At 44.0% G+C, this 18,748-nt stretch overlaps 1 protein-coding gene across 1 annotated transcript; it reads left to right on the top strand.

Moving 5' to 3' along the window:
• The first annotated feature begins 6,133 nt into the window (after positions 1–6,133).
• On the top strand, positions 6,134–18,557 carry PRPH2 (peripherin 2). The gene is made up of 3 exons (XM_010393655.4): positions 6,134–7,330; positions 10,047–10,293; positions 15,597–18,557. The coding sequence occupies exons 1-3, from the start codon at positions 6,750–6,752 to the stop codon at positions 15,831–15,833; spliced, it is 1,065 nt and encodes a 354-aa protein (XP_010391957.2). The 5' UTR covers positions 6,134–6,749; the 3' UTR covers positions 15,834–18,557.
• The last annotated feature ends 191 nt before the right edge of the window (positions 18,558–18,748 follow it).

The following is an 18,748-nucleotide window of genomic DNA, read 5'->3' as shown; positions in this document are numbered from 1 at the left end:
CAACACTAATTTTTAAAATTATTATTATTTTATATGGGAAAAAAGGTCACTGTTAGTATAAGCTCTGGCAGGCTGCCATCTACGTGTCCCAGAACGTTCCATTCTGACACCATGGTGCAGACAGTGCAATACAATAACCCCCAGCATTCTGCAAGGCCTTCTAGGTAGGAAAGAGGTAAAAAGCCATGTGAGTGAGAGGATGCTGCTTGATACCCCCAAATTACAGTTCTTTGAGAATCCATTTTCCAGTCAAATCTAGTGGAAAGTGGCAACTCGGATACATTGTGAATTATGTTCTCAATAAATTTTAAGTATTTAAAAGCATGGTAGGAGTAAGTATATATGTTTTACAGAATGGTTGGATAGACACAGATATAGAAAAATCCGTATTTTAAATTCCACAGCTATTGCTTAAAACTCAACATTTCTTAGTATCTATTTTGGAAGGAAAAATAGTTTTTTATGTTGGCGCAAGTTTTGGAAATAAGGTGTTGGGGATATTTTGGGAGGTTTATGCTATAGAGTCTAGATTATTTTGCTCGATCTAATTACAAAGTAAACATTGAACATGAAAAGACTAAAAGTCTAGTCCACAGTATTTGTAGCTTAATCATGTCTGTAGGTTTTTCTTCAACTGACAAGCCATCAGAAAAATCACTTCCTCACTTAAGCTATTTGTTGAAGGGGTCAAAAACATACCTTAAGTATGGAAGCGATGGAACAGTTTTACTGAGAGTGTCTGGCCTCAACAAGCAAGGAATTTTGTGCTGTCTTGTCTCTAGATGACTTGATGATGGAGCATCTCCTACATCACATGGAAACAAAACTCCTTCTAAGAGAGTAAGGAGTGTGTCATGATGTGCTCTGAGCTGCCAGCTGCAGGTGTCCAGGCTCCTGGACTCCCCTTCTGAAGCCTGCAATTTAGAAATACTCAGAGGGAAGGTTGGACAGAGTTCAGATGTGTCAGGCTGCCTCCATCCTCTTGGGTCAAGGAGACTTGCAATGCCAGCTTGGTCAGAGGCATTTTGTCTTCCCGCTGATCACAGCTTGGAGAAAGGAGAGCCACGCATGCTTGGTTTCTTCCCTCAGAGAAATAAGAAAACACCTGCCAGCCTCTTCTAGGCAGAAGCAGTCAGAACTGCTGTGGGAACAAGCTAGTTGCAAGCCAGCTTGCCTAGGAGCAAGATGGACTAAAAACATGAAGTAAGAGAGAAAACTGTTCAAAGAAGGCCAGTGGATGAGGACGTTCAGGGACAGTAATTCCCCGGCCATTTAAGAGCACCTCCAGCACCAGTTTGTCAGTGTGACCTACACAGTGGCTGGGTTCACTTACCCTGCATAATGTACAGCTGAAGTGAGCAAAGTCTCTTCAAGAACTCTAGCTCTGGTTTTCATCTCGTTGCCACCAGAATAACCCAGAACTTCTTTAAAAATCACATAGTATAAATAAATTGATGATGCTAGACATCACAAGGGGCTGAAAAACAAATGACTGCCAGAGACACGGGGTAACAGAAACATCAGCACCATAAACCCGGTGCAAATTTGCCCTGAATAGAGGCTAACAGGCAGAAAGTTTATAAAAATAGTGGAGGGCATTGAGCTGCAGTACCATTTTCCACATCGAGTCAGGAAAGCAAAGTCCTGTTTCAAACATGTTTGAAAGACAGCCTGATTGGAAAACCCACCTCCAGTCGGCAGCCTCACCAAAATCTTTAAAGCCAGCGAAACTTCCTTAGTTCACCACAGGGCTGTTACTCAGTGTTTTAAAGTTCCTAGGTGTCTGTGGAGGAAATAAAACAATCCTGTGCAAAGGTACACAGCATCGAACCCATGGGAGAAATCTGAGGCCATTTTCCAGGCCACACAGAGCTTTGGGCATTGCCATTTGTTGAGGCACTGCAGGGTAGCACAGACCAAAACTTGCCTCCAGAGAAGGAGCCAGGAGCTTTGCTGCTGCTTCCCATGGGGCCATCACCTCACCAAGAGGCCTGTCCCGAGAGGGATCAACACCCTTCGGCTCCAGGCATTTCCCTTTGTTTGCCCCGGCTTCTCTGAATAACAAGAGCAGAAATTGAGTTACTTGCTTTCTCTCTTTATCCAGCCCTCCTTCACTTCAATAGATTCTGATGTGAGCTGTAGTAGAATTGCTGTGAGAAAAAACGGGTAAGAAATACATGCATAAGACAATTTCCTACACACTTCTATGAATTGTATTTTTGAAGGCTTGGCTTTCTTTTTTCAAAGTTTCTTATTTAAGCAATAGCTGCATGTAGACAAGGTTCAAATCTCAGTGGCTTTACCTGGAATTGCTTCAGGTTTTATTAAACAGCCAATTTCATCACATACAAGGAAAGACGGGAATAGCAAGAAAAAGGATCTGTGCAACTTGGGGAAATTTCAGCATTTCCATTCACATCATGCTCTGATTTATCTGACTGACTGGAGGATCCACCTGTTGTGCTGAGATGTTTTCCAGCAGTACTATCATGAGCTTTTTGTGAGCTTCTTTTAATTCCCAACATATTTCTTTCCTGTTTCTGCAAGTATAAACTTTGATTTCTAACTCTTACTTTTTCAGCAGTGAATGCTACACCCCAGGCATCACAATAATACAAACAAATACTCATAATGACCATCTCGGGGCTCCAAAAAAGCTGTGTTTTCTGAACATGTTACACACCACATGAATGATGGCTGAAATCCTGGGAACTACACAGAGCAAAACCACACCAAAACCCCCACAGTGTGCCCCAGCAAAGTTCAGGAGCTACGGAGTCCAGCAGGTCAAATCACTCTTCCCAGGATTTACAACAATCGCAGCAGTGAATTTAGTACTTGCCTCTGTTCCCAGCCTCAGAACCTGCAGTCACCTCACATGCCACAAAAACAGTAGCCTACCTAGTTACCTGTGTAAGGAGGGGAAAAAAAGTCATAAATCAGACCTTTCTCCACCTGATAATCGTACAGTGAGGTACAGCATTTTTATCACATTGTTCCTCAGGAGTGGCCCTGTTCACACCACAGAGTTACAATTGAAAGCAAAACCATAAGTGAGGGTACATGAGCAAACCTCTCTACACAATAGCTTCCCATCAAAGGTAAAACCAGACATCATTATTCTTGCAGTGAAATATAACCACTCCTAGGGAAAGGAAAGAAGAAAAAAAGCCTCAGAAAGGCACACATTTCATATCACAGAGCAGTGTGAAAGAAAGATTGGGCCAGGAAATTATTCTTTTTACCAACTGAGGGTATTTCCATAGTTTAGGGGTATATGTATTTTATATCTTCTGCCCCCGAAGATAGGTTAAGATTGGTCCAGGCCTGAGAACCAGACTGTTTAACAAATACCAGATTAAATTGTTTAGATTCCTCTCTCTTAACTGATAAATGTGTAGCTTATATGTAGGTTAACAGGCATAGCTTTTTGGAAAGGTATCAATATTGTATTGTTATACATGCACATTATAAATTTAAACTAGATTTTGAATTTGAACAGATTCACGGTGAGATCAATAATAATTTGAATATTTTATTCTACCATTTTTTTCCTCCAATATTGGCATATGAATTATACATTTGAATTTAATAGACAACCTCTGAGGAGACCGTTAACTCAAACATTCTTGCAGCAATTAGCTTTTATCTGCTATGGATCAATTTCAGCATTTTCTACTTGAAATAGAAAGCGGTAGTAAGTGCCAAACTAAAGACAAATCACAGCCAAGAAAAAGCTTTTTAAGAAAAGCAGATGCCAGGCAAAAAGGGGCTTCTTTTTTAAACTGTCCACACCCCAAAACGCTTCTCGATGATCCCCCATCACCTTCCTCTCCCTTAGGTTGCTCTGCCAGAGACAGCCCCTAGCTGACAGGTTTGTGCCGATGCTTGCCCAGGGTTTGTCAGCTCCATGTCTGGGATAATGGGAAAGCATTAATTCCCACTTTAAAAAGTGTTAACTTCATTTTTTGAAGGAAGTGTCAGAGTACTGCTCACCAGTCCCCTTTAAAACTCTCAAGCATGGCGAGTTAAGTTGATGGGTGGGGTAGTTTTTGCCACTCTAAGTCCCCAGCTGGTACTGAACTACTGAAACTACTTAAATCAACAGCACTTTTCCTAATCTGGGTTGTTTTGGTAGTGCTGATTGCCCTCTGTGATGACTTTAAGGGTACCACCCGAAGTCTCAAAGGTCTAATTAGTACGTGAGTGTCCCTTTCTGAACATCAGGTGAATTACTGATCATTCCCCAGTTAACACTAGCAATTTAGCATTGATTTACGAGGACCCCTCCCGTTTCCTCTGTTTATAGGCAGAAAGTAAATTCGGAGGGATCTGTGAGCCTTGAAGGATGTCCTGCATGTTCTACTAAAGTACTTTTATTCCTGAATTAGAGGACGCACCGTAGTGTATACACCTACATGATTTTATCATCAGATTTATCATGGGTATCTAAATGTTAAATTATTAAGATGACAGGTGTTCAGACTCATCTGCTGAATATTAAATTACCCATATCCAGAGCAGCACTAGGCTTACATCTGTGGGCAGGTTTACTACTTTTTGTTCTGCAGGAAATATTTCATTGTATATCCTCATGACCCACAGACCTCATAGAGAATTCTTTTCCACTTTAATTACAGTTTCACTGTCATCACTGACAAGAAAGGAAATGGTTTCAAGTTCCTTTATCTAGAATTAACTCCAGGCTGTCAGATACTTTCCAAACTCAAGTCTCTTAGCTGAGCCCTGAAAGAGTCAGTGAAACGCAGCATGCGCGGCACTGGCTGTGGGGTATTTTGCCAGGAGAGATGCTATTTCAGCACCATGACTTATTGCATAAAAACATGAATAGGCTCTCTCAGAAACAGCACTTCTCATTCACTTCACGGCAAAGAGGAGAGAATAGCCCGTGATGGACAATCACCTTCCCTGCCTCCTCTTACACACTCACCGGCAGGGGCAGCAGCAATGCAAACAACCCGGCTTGCTTCAGAAAAATCCCGGTTACCAGCTGCCCTTCAGCTCACTGCAATAGCGCCAGGATGGGCTGGGAAAGGTTCACCACACAAACCTTCTATTAGGACAGGAAGAAATAGTGAATTGCCAGCCTTTGTCCTTCCTGAAGGAACCTTCAGCATTCCAGGATTTCAAATGGCAACTGAGCAGCATCCACGGTACCACCGAGCTGCAGAACACCAAAATACTATTTTTCAGTTCTTGGGCTTTTTCGTTATTGTCATTATTATTTTTCACACTTGCCTTGCTCCTAGCAGATCCCTTCCCCTCTCTGTCCCTGAGGGCTGGCGGCCATGCTCCTGGCAGCCACTAGAGGATGCCCCCAGGGACTCGGGTGGTGGCAGCAGCAGGTCTGGTTGACAGGCAAGAGGGAATCCTCCCAGTCCCTCTTCTGGGGCAGCTCCTTTCTCCCCTGCAGCATTAGGACCCATGCCCTCACACACCTGCAGGAGAATTTTCCATTGCTGGAGGTTGCTGGAGGTTAATTTTGCATTCTGGTGGCAGGGGTGAGCCAGTGCAGGAATTTCCCAGTAGCTCCAAACCTCTGTGGGGAAAGTGGGAGATGGTATTTCAAAGCAAGCAGAACTCCTCAAGCAGTGGAGAAAGCCCAGCACCTCTGCCTGCCTGAAACAGCTGTGTGGTGCAAGCAGGAGGCCACGGCCACAGGAGGGGCTTGTACCCTGCTTTCTGCCCACTAGAGCATGAAAGCAGAGCTGGCTGCAGGTCCTTCAGCAGAGCCTGACGACCGCTGGGATGCTCCCTTGCACTCAGATACAACATCCCCAGGGTCCTTCTCCAGCTGCTGAGTTGAATTCCTCCCTGGTGGGTCTCCTTGGGCAGCCCTGCTCCCTTCCCTGACCTGGTGATTATCCAGTAAGCTGCTCATGCCAGCTCACTTTTTATAAAAGCATCTCTAGATTTCAGCCCAGGGTTTATTTATTGAGTTTCTCTGCACTTTTCCTTTCTCCTCCTCTCCTGCCAAGACCCAGAGATGGTACAAGCCTTGGAAGTAAATAGAAAATGCCAAGCTTAGTTTTTTTAGGTCACTGTAAACTACACACTTATCTGCTTTCTGAATGCATAAGCCACAGGACGTCATCTCAAGTCAACACAGAAGGATAAGGACTAGAACGTGGGTTTGGCTGTAGATATGAATCTATCAGGATCACGGTGGGAAAGTGTATGTTTGTATACAAGCAGCCTTTTTTAATCCAGAGCCCTCTTCCTTTTTCCTTAAAGGTTCCATATTCATCTGGCAACAAAGATCTTTTTATATCTCTGGGGTTTCATATTCTGCCCAGCAGCCTATCATAGGAGAGCACAAATCTACTAAATAGTAAAATGAGGGATTACCTCCTCTCATCTGTTGACAGACATTTCTTCAAATTGGATCAAATGATTAAAGGTATTAGAATGACGTCTTGCAGATCCAGATCAAATCATTTGAAACCTTGAGAGTGTTTCTCCTTTGCTTGTAAGAAACCACCAGAAATAGTTGTGGGTCCTAATTGCCCATTATTCTCACTAATGTGAAATTGTTAATTGGGACCTTTGAATATTTTACTTGCTTGAATCCTTACAGGAGACTTCAAGATGGAAGGACTGTGCAGTAGCTCGCTTCCCGATGAGCCGTTCGGGATCTCTTCCGACGCCTGAATGGTTCTTCCTCGAGTTGCTTACGCTGAGAAGAGGGGTCCAGGCTGTGAAATCTTCCAACATCTCCCACTACAAAGATGGCACTGCTGAAAGTCAAATTCAATCAGAAGAAACGGGTAAAACTAGCACAGGGACTATGGCTCATGAACTGGTTTTCGGTCTTTGCTGGAATCCTTGTTTTTAGCATGGGATTGTTCCTCAAAATTGAGCTCCGGAAGCGAAGCGAAGTGATGGACAATTCTGAAAGCCACTTTGTGCCCAATTCTTTGATATTGATGGGTATATTATCCTGCGCCTTCAATGGTTTTGCTGGCAAAATTTGTTACGATTCTCTGGATCCCGCTAAGTTTGCCAAGTGGAAGCCTTTGCTGAAACCTTACCTGGCACTATGCTGCGTTTTTAACATACTCATTTTCTTCGTTGCTCTGATGTGCTTTCTCATGCGGGGCTCCCTGGACAGCACCCTGGCCCAGGGGCTCAAGAACGGCATGAAGTTCTACCGGGACACGGACACCCCCGGAAGGTGCTTCATGAAGAAGACCATCGACATGCTCCAGATTGAGTTCAAGTGCTGTGGCAACAACGGCTACAAAGATTGGTTTGAAATCCAGTGGATCAGCAACAGATATCTGGACTTCAGCTCCAAAGAAGTGAAAGAGTAAGTGACTTACTGGGGTTTGTGTCACATAATGTCGATGTTTGATCAGTGTAATGCTCAAGTGCCAACAGGCACTGACTGGAGGGGGCTTTGTATAAAATGGGATCTTGTGTAATAAAGCATCCCAAATCATCAGCTAGATTGCTTCCTCCCCTGGCAACTTTCTCTAAATTCATCTATAACATAAAATATAAAGCACCAAATACAATTCTCACTCTTACTCAATGTGATGGAAACAGACAATATTTTTTACCGTCTTTTACTGCTCTATAAACCCATTACCTTGAGCCACACTCCCAAAATCAACAGGAAAGTATCAGAACTTTACTGATCCTTAAGAAGATGTCAATGTGATTTATTAATTTCCTAAAAAAAGAATTCCCTGGAGAAATACTGTTGATACCACTTTTCAAACTCCACTTAGATATTGGCAGCTAATCAGCCGCATGGCAATAAATAGAGGCAGTAACACTTTGCCAATAACTCATGTGTTTTAGATCCTTAAGATTTAGAATTTTATTTTTATATTCACTCAATGGATTGCTTCAGTGCTGTGGTAATACTGAGCATCTATTGGTGTTCCTAGCTTTACACAGTGGCCCTTGTAGCCATATGTATTTTAAGTTCTCTCGTGTGCCTAATTTTTTAAAACCTCACATGAAACCAGCACTAGTTTATTGTTTCTGTACAAACCAGACCAGGTTGTTGACCAGAAACACCTTAATGGCTTTGATGTCAGTGCCCAAAGAGGCAGTAATCTCAAAATCAGGTTAGGTGCAGTAAGCTCAAGCAGAAAATAAACATGAGAACAAAATGAGCCTTTGAAATTAAAAAAATAGCATTGGGCATAAATACCCACAACCTTTTAAAAAATTAAGCACCAGGGAAAGAGATGGTTATTCCAAGTTCTTTGGGAACATCATTCATTAACGTTTATCCTCTGTGGTTGCATAATGGGTCCTATAAACTGGAAGCAATCTGCCTTTTAAATACACTGCCTGTATTTTAAAATGTCTGAAGTAATTTTGAAAAAAAGCTTTGTGGATCTCTTGGGATCTCTTGGGATCCCTGCCTGACTGTGTAAGTGGTATTTCACTTGTGTGTGTCTCTCTGCATATTCTTTTGACTTGTTGTGTGGTCTGGTTGTTTTTGCAATTCTGAATGAGGACTTTTTAGTGAAAACTCTTCCAGATTTAACCCATTGCGCTGCAGGGCTATAGCAAATACATTCACTATTTAATAAGGGGGTGTTTCCATTGCAAAGCTATGCCCATGGATATAAATAACTACTTGAAAAAAACCTTGCCAGCATTATATGGAGATTTGAGAGCTGTAGCTTAATCCAGCAGCAGTGGAAGGGCAATGCACAGAGGGAAAACAAGGTTATACTGTCCTTAATAACTGATGGTGATGATTGTTTGGAACAGAGACTCAAGGTAATTTCTTTGTACTACTGAGGCAGGAAATAGGGCATTAAAAATCTGCAAATGGGGGTTTGTGAATTCAAGGTTTGTACTATGTGGTGGTGCACGATCTCTGCTCCCATTCCTGGCAGGATAGCCTGGCCCCTTTGAAGCCAATAGTAAAGTTCTCCTTAATTCCAGGGAAGGTGGGAGTCTGTCCCCCACAATGGAATTTTTATAGTATTTGTAGAGCAAAGGCCTGATCCAATCTCTCTGAAACCGATGGAGCATTTACACATGAATGGGAATTAGACCCAATCCAGAGCACACTTTACATTTAAAGAGAAAACCTCAACTGCGTTTGCTGTTTAGATATATTTAGGTCATGACTGCAAAGTGGAATTTTCCTTCACCAGGTTGTTGGAATCACCTCTCTCTCTATGACACAATTTTAAAATATCCACATAGAAAGCTACAAGTGACACTCAGATTTTTTTTTTTTTTTTTTTGCCTCTCTAGACCACTGGGGCTCTCCATTCTGTCATTTTCTAAGCAAAATGGCCTGGTTTAGAACTGCAGTCCTTTCACTATAGTTTTTTGCAAAGTCAGTGGAACTATTTGCCTTCTAAGTTATCTTTCATCTAAACATCTCCTAAGACACCAGGCTAAATGACTGTTTACAGAAAACAACCACAGTGTCAGATGAGAAATAGTTGGGGAACTCCTGCAAGGGCTTTGGAAATTTTTGCAACATCCTGTTGCTGAAGCACATTTCATGTTTTCAATGCTGGCTACCTTCCCAAGCCAAGAATAAATGCACAACCCCTCCCTGGAGCTATTGTCATCAAAAAGAAGCTATTAGATTTGCTTCCAGATCAATGGTCTGTCTGGATATGGTGCTTCCTAAGGCTGTTCTGGGTTCTTTTCCAAGCTCAGGTCAGCTCCAGCACCTCCCTTCCACCCTGACTATGCTGTGATCACTCTTTTCTGACTGCCCCTCCTGAATTCTCTCTGCCATTTAATTTTGTTAAAAATTAATTTCTTTGAAGAAGTGACCCGAGAGCGTGCATTTCCACCAGGAAGAGTTAATTACAGACTCAGTGTAGCCTTGACATAGAAAAGGATTTCGGAGAGGAAGGAAGCTCTGGACAGACACCCTTATGTGAACAAGGGGACACGGAGGAAAGGCACGGTGGAAAATCCTCCTTGCCTTTGCTTTCCTTCCTCGTGCAAATTTGCTCCTGGGTATCCCTGTGTGTGTCTCTGTGTCTGTGTGTCTGAGTATTCACACTTCCCTCTGCCCTTGCCCGCAGTCGGATCAAAAGCAACGTGGACGGGAGGTACCTGGTGGACGGCGTCCCCTTCAGCTGCTGCAACCCCAGCTCCCCCAGGCCCTGCATCCAGTACCAGGTCACCAACAACTCTGCCCACTACAGCTACGACTACCAGACCGAGGAGCTCAACCTGTGGCGCCGCGGCTGCCGGGAAGCGCTCCTCAACTACTACAGCGGCATGATGAGCTCCATGGGCGCCGTCACCCTCCTCGTCTGGCTCTTTGAGGTAACCCTCTCCCCTCAGACACACTTCAGGGAAGCACCAGCTCTGCAGGAGCGGGGCATCTTTCAGCGTGGACTTCTGAGTGAAAAACAAATCTATTTAAAATAAATTTCCCCGTTGTTTGGCTGAGAAAATATCTAATAGCTAACGACTGAGTAAGGGCTAAAAGGTCCCAGGCTGGAGAGAGAGCTGGGGTGAGTGTGGGATCACAGACTCCTCTTGCAGAGCAAGGGGCCAGAGCTTCGAGTATCCCACAGCAAGAGGGGGAAAAGGGAGTGATTTTCTGTCAAAGGCAAGGTGCTGAGTAGGGAAGAGAGTGCAATAGCTCTGCTTCCAGATGCATTAATTTTACATGTGTTACCACTTGCAGGGAATGAGAAATACAAAAAAGCAGCACATCAGAAAGGTATGACAGCAATTAGTGGGACAGAAAGTGCAGTTAAAGGGTTTACACACTGAAGAAAAGAAGACTTTAGGCTGCACACACATTGGTGGAACAATTTCAAGGCAGCATGTGGACTTTCATCAGCTCCACCGAGGTTTTTGGTCAGAAAAAGTGGTTTAGGTGGAGCAGGTGGATTAAATTTATTTTATTCTGCTTCCCAAAACCACGATGTGAATGCAAACAGGCGCCAACACTGCCCAGTGCAGGTGTTTGTGGGCACCATAACCCAAAGTGCAGCTCGAGTACCATTGGTCCAACGTGAGGAAAACACATCCTCCTGCCTCTGGGAGGTGGCCAGTTTTCTAGCCAGGGTGCTTAATCAACACTAATGCTAGGGGAGCGTGGGCTGGCAGTGGCACGAGGGCTGGCACGTGAAGTGCTGGAGATCAGGCAGAACCTGCTGGTAAAAGGGAGGGTGCAGCTCCCTGGGGTGCAGCAGATCCTTTCAACCCTTGCAATGGCTGCTGCAAATGGCCCTGCCTATTTTAAGTTATTCTGATGCCTTTTAAAAGATTTAGATGCATGCAAATTAAAAAAAGATGAGTTACATTTTGATACAAGCACTGGCCTACAGCCTTCCAGGAATGAAGATGCTTTTTAGAAAATAAACACCTACATAAATCTGTGAACTGAAAAAACTATCATTAAGTTGTTGTTTTAAAAATAACTGCTCCGAACTGCAGAGAAATGTGCAACTTCTTTGCACTGTTATTCTGGTAAGAAAAGAAAGAGAAGGTCTTTATTTTAGCCCAGATTCAAGTGCAAAGTTCTTGAAGAGAGGGGAATTTCAACTGTATTTGAAAGTCATGAAGAAATTCAAAAACTCAGGGGAAAAAAGCACAAAAATACCAATGCCAGTTGCAAAAAAATCATGACTAGGAACCTGTAACTTACCTCTGCTAACTTACAGGAGATTAATGACAGTGATATGTTAACATTAATAGCAGTGATAAGAATGCAGTATTTTATGTCTAACTCTTTAAAGTACACCTGGGTATGTTTTTCAGCCTGTGGCATAATAAGAAATAAGATCTTATTTTCTTTGTCTTTTTCAAAATAGAAGCTGAGACTTTCTTTCAGGCAATCAGAGGACTTTTAGGGCAAAACTTTAAAGAAACAACACAATCCTGGGTTACAATAACTCGCCCTCCTGAATATTTATGACTTGCCTGATATTCTGCCATAAAGGGCCCAGATTTGGGTCTGAAATTCCCTTTGCTTTTAAGGCAAACTTTGAAGAGAGGAAGCAAAGCAGGAAGCAGACATTAATTTAGTCTCCCTTGAAATATAACCACTTCCTTTAAATTCCAGTCAGGAAACAATTTTATGCTGAGTAGGAGGGCAGCAGAGGTCCCAACTCCTGGCCAAGGTAAGTGTGGGTCTGAGCAGGGTGAGCCCAGGGAGCAGTGGCTGTGCTGGCTCTGCGCTTCTCATTTCCCCTTTGACTGACTCCCTGGGAAGTCACAGCAAAGTGCAAAAGCAAAATCCTGGGTTGCTTTACACCTGCAGCCATCGTGGACTCAAACCAAGTACTTCTCCACCAAAGCCCTGCTGGGGGCCGTGGAGGACTCTTCCAGCTGGGTTGGTGGAATTGGGATGTGGGAAGGGGGACAGAAGACGGAGGGAAATACTAATCACAGCTGTTATTCTGAGCTGTAGAAAAAGGTAACGTGACAAACAAGTGTAGGGATGTCAGGGAAGGTCATTTCTGTTCCACCTTCCTATATTAGGCACAAGGAAGAATGAACCTATTTTGAAATATCAAAACTTCTATTTGAAAAAGATGCTAATATCTAGAAGCTGGTTTTCCTAACAAAAGCTGTAGGCTTCCCATGAGTGACAACCGGTCATGAGGATGACAAAAAAAGATCACACCCTGCTCTGGCTAAGCCGCCTCAGGCTAAACCCTGGCAAACAGATGGGCTTCGCTGCAAAAGGTCAAGAAGAGCAAGCCTGGATGTCTTCTTGACCTGCCTCAGCCAGCAAAGAGGAAAAGAGGGGTTCAAGGGTGCCCTGAATAGAGCATTTCAAAAGGAATAGAGGGCTGAGGCTGATTCCTGAGATGCTTCAGGTCCTCCACTTGTGCAAACATGTGGGTCTCAATGGGTCACAGCTGCTGCAACAGCCAAGACCCTGGGATTCACCCCACATGTGCCACAGACTGGGCCCAGACTGAGCTCCAGGAGAGCACGGAGACATTCACAGGAGGCACATTGCATGTCCTGTGCTGGAGAGTAAACTCTCTGATGCATTGAACAGTAGGAGTGACCTCCTGGTAATCTCCAAAACCAGCCCACAGGCAGCAGGGACCCTCCAGATGGACACAGTTTGCTCTGTTGGCCCAGCTGGAGAGGCTGAGCATGCTGTGGTGCAGGGGATACACCAGCCCAGCCTGCGCAGCCCTAGCCCTGGAGGAACACTGTGGCCATGTTCTTCCTGGCACTTTAAAGTTGCTGTAAAATGACAAGAGTTTCCATGACAGGGAAATCATCACACAGCAAGACTGGTCTCGCTCCAGGGCTCTGACAGCCCAGCCTTCTGTGCTGGATTGTGGTTAAGCTCAAATCTACAGCTCACAGACTGGTTAAGGCTGGAGGTTTAGCTGTGGCCTCGCCAGGGCTGAGCAGAGGGGAAGAAGGACAACGTTCCTCAGGCTGGTGGCAATTTTTCGCCTAATGCAGCCCAGGATACCATTTTCCTGCTTTACCACAAGGACACATTGTTGGCTTAGGGACAACTTGGTGTCATCCAGAGCCCAAGGCCCTTTGCTTCCAAGCTGCTGTCAGCCAGGCACCCCCAGCACATACTGGCGCGTGGGGTTAGGCCTTCCCTGGTGCAAGACTTCAGCTAAACTGGTGTTCCAAGACTCTCTGTGATCACACAGGAGATAAACTAATTTACCAGATACTTGTCTCAAACTTCCTGGACTCTGTTCTCATCTGGCAGAGAAGGCAGGCTCAAGTCAGTGGAGGTGACAAGAGCCCAGACATTTTGCATTGCTTTTAAGCAATCTCAGCTTCAGGGACTCAAAATCTTGCTTAGAAAAGTTTTTGAGAAAACAAAGTCTTAAACTGAGAGAAAATGTCACAAAATCTCATCCAAGGACAGGTCAGATGCTCAGTACTGCACAGGCACCTTCCTTTTTAAAAGCATGATAATATTTAGTGACTTAGAGCCATCCAGGAAGCCAGTCCACCTACTTTGGCTATCAAAGAGTGGCACTTGGCAAGTCAATCACAAAACAAAGCTCCTGCTGACATGCAGCAAGGCAGCACAAGGAGAGAGCAACGTGGAGGCCATTTCCTGCACCCAGTCCTGTTAATCTGCACTTGCAACAGCCATTGATTTAAAAGATATTGGTCCCATGAGTGAGAGCAGCAAAACTGGGACTCAGAGTGGAAGGAAGTTGTCAAAAGCATTAAATCCCAAGACTAACGTGATGGGATTTGTCACTTCTTGTGACTTTTATAGAATAGTGCTTTAACTGATTTAAGTCATCATGGTATTGGCTAGATGAGACTATTTCCAGACTCAGACCCACTGGAAACTTCCTTAGTGATCAAAGTGTGGCTCGTCATACATTCCAGTGTTTAGCAGTTTGAACATTTGCCGGTGGATATGGAAGTGTTTAATGAAGCTTGTTTTTTGACCAATGTTTTTCCCTTTCTGATCTTGAGTGAAGGCAGAGAAATACGAACATCTGCAAAGTTTGAGTAGCCAAGTGCAGGTTTAGTCTTCCAAGAGCTCGGAGACACTGATCATACACAAGTGGGATGATGCCAGTAGACAGGCTGATGGATGGTCCATGGAAGCACATGCTTGGGCAGTCCCTCGAGCCCAAAGGCCAGAGCTGAATTCTGCCATTGGTCATGGCATGTGGCTGAAGCCCAACCTCAAATCTGCCAGCCTCTTTAGCCATCAGGGTTTAGGAGGACCAAAGGTAATCAGTTCCTTGGGAAATTGGGTAGGGGAACAGAGGCATCATACTTCCCTTAGGGAACAAATCCTGTGAGGTCCTGATAGCAGTAAGTGTTCTCCATCTGAGCCTTACCCAGCACGTGAAGGACCCAACCAGTCTTACTGCTGCCCCATCCCAACCACCTGCCCTACCATATCACCAGGCTGGCTCTTCTGGGAGTTGCTCTTCTTTCCTTCTCTACTTCACTCATCAATTGCTTTTCTCCATAAGCACCACAAGCATGAGGTCAGATTGTTCTGAACGATGTTAGAAGGCAGGAGACTGGCTAAATACACACTTTCTCTCTGCAGGCAGGTGCAGGGTGTTGCCAGTGTCAGCAGTGTTACACAGCACAGTAGAAAAAGTCTCAATCAGGGCTGCTGGGACTAGGTAATATTTAATCAGAAATACAAATTTGTTCTAGATGGAGCCAGGGAGAGATCACCTGCTGCCTTGGCTTCCTTATTTGCACATATCTATATCAAAACAAAATCAGAATCTGAAGCAGACAAACTGGTGGCTAAAATCCTAATGCTGCTCTGTTCTGCAGAGACGCTGATTCATTCATATCTCCTTGATCAGCTTAATATACTCACCAAACATATTAAGGTCAATGCAAAGTTAAAACATTTAGTTAAAACTAAGTGGGTGGTGGCCAAGGACGTTGTTGCACATCCAACCTGCTTTGTGGACATCCCGTGCACAGCAGCCGGGGATGCATTAAAACCTCCCGGGAGGCACCGACACTGACGGGGCACGTGGAGAGGCCCCTTGGGCACACGGAGCCTCAGAGCTGCTGCTCACACCAGCAGCCCAGGCTGCCCAGAGCAGGGGACAACGGGGGTGGGACGGGAGCGTCCAGGTCTGGCTGACGCTCTCTGCCTTTCCCGTTGCCTGGCACAGATGTCGGTGATGGTTGGCTTGCGCCTGCTGCACACCTCCCTGGAAAGCATTGCCAATCCCGAAGACCCCGAATGTGAAAGCGAAGGGTGGATCCTGGAGAACAGCCTGAAGGACACTTTCAAATCTGCGCTGGAGAATTTGAAAAAGCTGGGTAAGTTCAACCAGGTGGAAGCAGGAGGCGAAGGGGCCGAAGGAGAGGAAGGTGGGAAGACGCCAGCCATCACAACGGTCAGTTGAGCTGCTCACTGAGGTGGACTTTTTCTCAGAGAAAAATAACACAAACTGAGAATCGTGAATATATCTACATTTTAAAAGCTATGTATCAACCACCGTATACACATTTCTACACATGTTCACTTCTGTACATGGGAGCATACAACATAGTGCACCTTGGGATAAAACACTTATCCACAATGTGAGTACACCATACCCATATCCTTTTGGGGATATGACCACAACTACGACTTGTAATATTCACGTGTTCCCTTATCAGAGACAGTTAGTTTAAGAAAAAAAAAATTAAAAAAAAAAAAAAGATTGCTGGCATCACATGGTGATCCATCCCATCTTACTTTGAAATTAAAGTGGAATTTGAAAAATTAGTATTTTTTGCTCAAGTTGTTTCATCAGCATACTTTCTGTACTTCAGCTTTTAAGAACAAACAGATTGGGTTTCTGGAGAAAAACATGATAGAATTCAAAGACAGAAGGATTTCCAGAATTGTATATAACTTAGTATACAGGTATTTTGACAAACCTTTCATATGTGATTTTTGTTAATGTGCTAAGCAATGGTATTTTCTGCTGTATTCTTAAGATGTACATAGAACAAAATGCAAACTTATGCTGAGAATTTATGTACTAAGCAAAAATTGTAATTAAATGAGGGAGCCAAGCATCCTGAAAACAACATTCAGGTGAGATTCATGGGGTTTGTTTCTCAGGGTTTTTTTGCAGGCTGTATATCTTGAATGCATGTGTTGTAGACTTACGCTTCACCTTGTATTTAAATTCTTTGCAGAAGTCTTGTAGTGGGTGGAATCCAGGCTATGAGCACATGCCAGTTATGGTTACTCTGGACATTTTACAGAGTATGTCATCTCATAACTTGCTCCAGAATATTCAAGCCCAACTATTTTTAAGGCAAGAAAAAGACAAACCCAAAGCCAGACAGGCCACTTAGAATTCACACTTTAAATGCTTTCCAGGGTCCTAGAAAATGGGTATCATTAATCCACAAGTACATCAAGCCTCACCCTTTCAGGCCAGGGAAAACTAAGTTTAAATCAATCCCCAATGTGCAAATTTTACTTTTCTTTATCAGTGAAAGGGTACTCCTCATTATATCTTTTAAATCAAAGAGAAGGCAGATTTTGCATATGCTGCATCTCTCCAAACATACTGTCATAGCTGGAGGATCCTGTTCTCATATACCAAGTTGGAACAAAATATGGAAAGAGTTTGCTGTGGTGTGCAGCCTCTAATAAGGGAACAGAGCATCATCTTCAGTTTATTTTCAGCTGCCAGATAATTTCAGCTAAAGGGAAAGAAACCCAAGAGAACAAGCCCCAGTCTCCTGCACCAACGATTGCAGACACCTCAGTCCCTCCCTGCAAGCCAGGCACCACATTATATTTACCCTGGCTGTGCAAACCCTCTACTTCTCAGGGATGTACCTGGGAGAGGTTTCTCAGAGGGTCCCTTCTCCCTGGCTGGTGGCCGGCCCTCAAAGGGAGCAGTGTTTGCCGCTGCGTAACCATTGCACAGCCCACTGGTTTTCGTTCTTAATCACCTGTGCACTTGCCCCAGCAGCACTCAGCTCCTCCGGCTTCTGTCCAAATTCCTTCTAGGATGGACAGATCAGTTCAAGGCAGGACAGGTAGGGATGTGTCTGTACATCAAGCCATGGTTTCCATCTCAACGCCCAGGCTGTTTCAGGCCACCTGCACGCAAGGTTTGGTTTTGACAGGTGTCTGTGGTGACCTTTCACTTTCTCAAAGCTGGTCAAAGCTTTTAACTTTAGTTATCATCATGAATTTAGTTACAATAATGAATTTAAAAGTCACTCTCCTCTTCTGTGCATAAGACTGACTAGGACAAGGGCACTGACAAAAGGCCAACTTGCTACTCACCACAGCCTATCGTCTCTTGCTCTGCTGAGGGACAGAACTGTACGAGCCAGAGCAGCTCCTCCCTGCTCAGTAGGACGTCACTGGGACCGGCTGCCCCTCTCAGCTGGTCCATTAGGGAAGAACAGGATTGTGGATGGCACACAATGTGCCCACATGTACCAGAGAAGAACTTCTCAGAGGAGTCACATGTGGATAGGAGCTGCGTTACAAGGATTAATTACAGTCTTTCCTTGTGAGGCTTCAGCGAGCTGTGATCTATACCAGTTATTTGACTAGATTGACTTTTCAAAGAGATCTAGATGTATTGCTGCTCTAGAAATCTGGCTTAGGCCACTAATTTAGTCAGGACTCTCCAATTATTCGTGGTCTCTCTTTTTTACCAGATTAGTGGTAAACCAATGTAACAAATTCTCAAACCATTCTTTCAATGCCACACTGGAGAAGCCAGTTCCCAGAGCAAAGGTATCAGGCGGGTAAAGAGACCATCTGAGACAGGTTTATGAAGAGCAGTGCTGGAACCAGGGAACAAGGAGTATATGGGCTAATGCTGTCTAAAATAAAGCCTCCTGGCTGATGAAGATCTTTGTGACATCTTATGATTACCACAGGATTGTAATACGACTGCTTTGTAAAATATTACATGTAATATATCACTCGTCCAATCTTACACATACTTACTTGTGATACTGCAAATGCTGTTCTAGATAAAGATATTTCTGCTGACTGCAAATGTAAATTTAGGTATTAAAATGTTATTGCAAGTAAAGATCTCTTTAAAGAAAATGTTTAAATATATACAATTTAATACAGATTTCTTTAATTTGCATTACTGCTGACTTTTTCCTTCTGAATTCATTTTTTGGATCTGTTTTATGTGTCCCTATACGTGGGAAGGTTTTCCCCACCTCTATATAATGCTCTGAGAGAAAGCAAACCTTCCTCATTTCATGTGCCCAGCTAAGCTCAGGATGTGCAAGCAGACCCCTAAATCACCTGCCTCTTACTAGAAACAGAATTTGC

The sequence above is a fragment of the Corvus cornix genome, chromosome 3, assembly GCF_000738735.6.
Source record: "Corvus cornix cornix isolate S_Up_H32 chromosome 3, ASM73873v5, whole genome shotgun sequence".
NCBI classification, from domain to species: Eukaryota; Metazoa; Chordata; class Aves; order Passeriformes; family Corvidae; genus Corvus; species Corvus cornix.
Note: the sequence above shows the minus strand (reverse complement) of the source record. Positions and strands in the feature narration are given on the sequence as shown.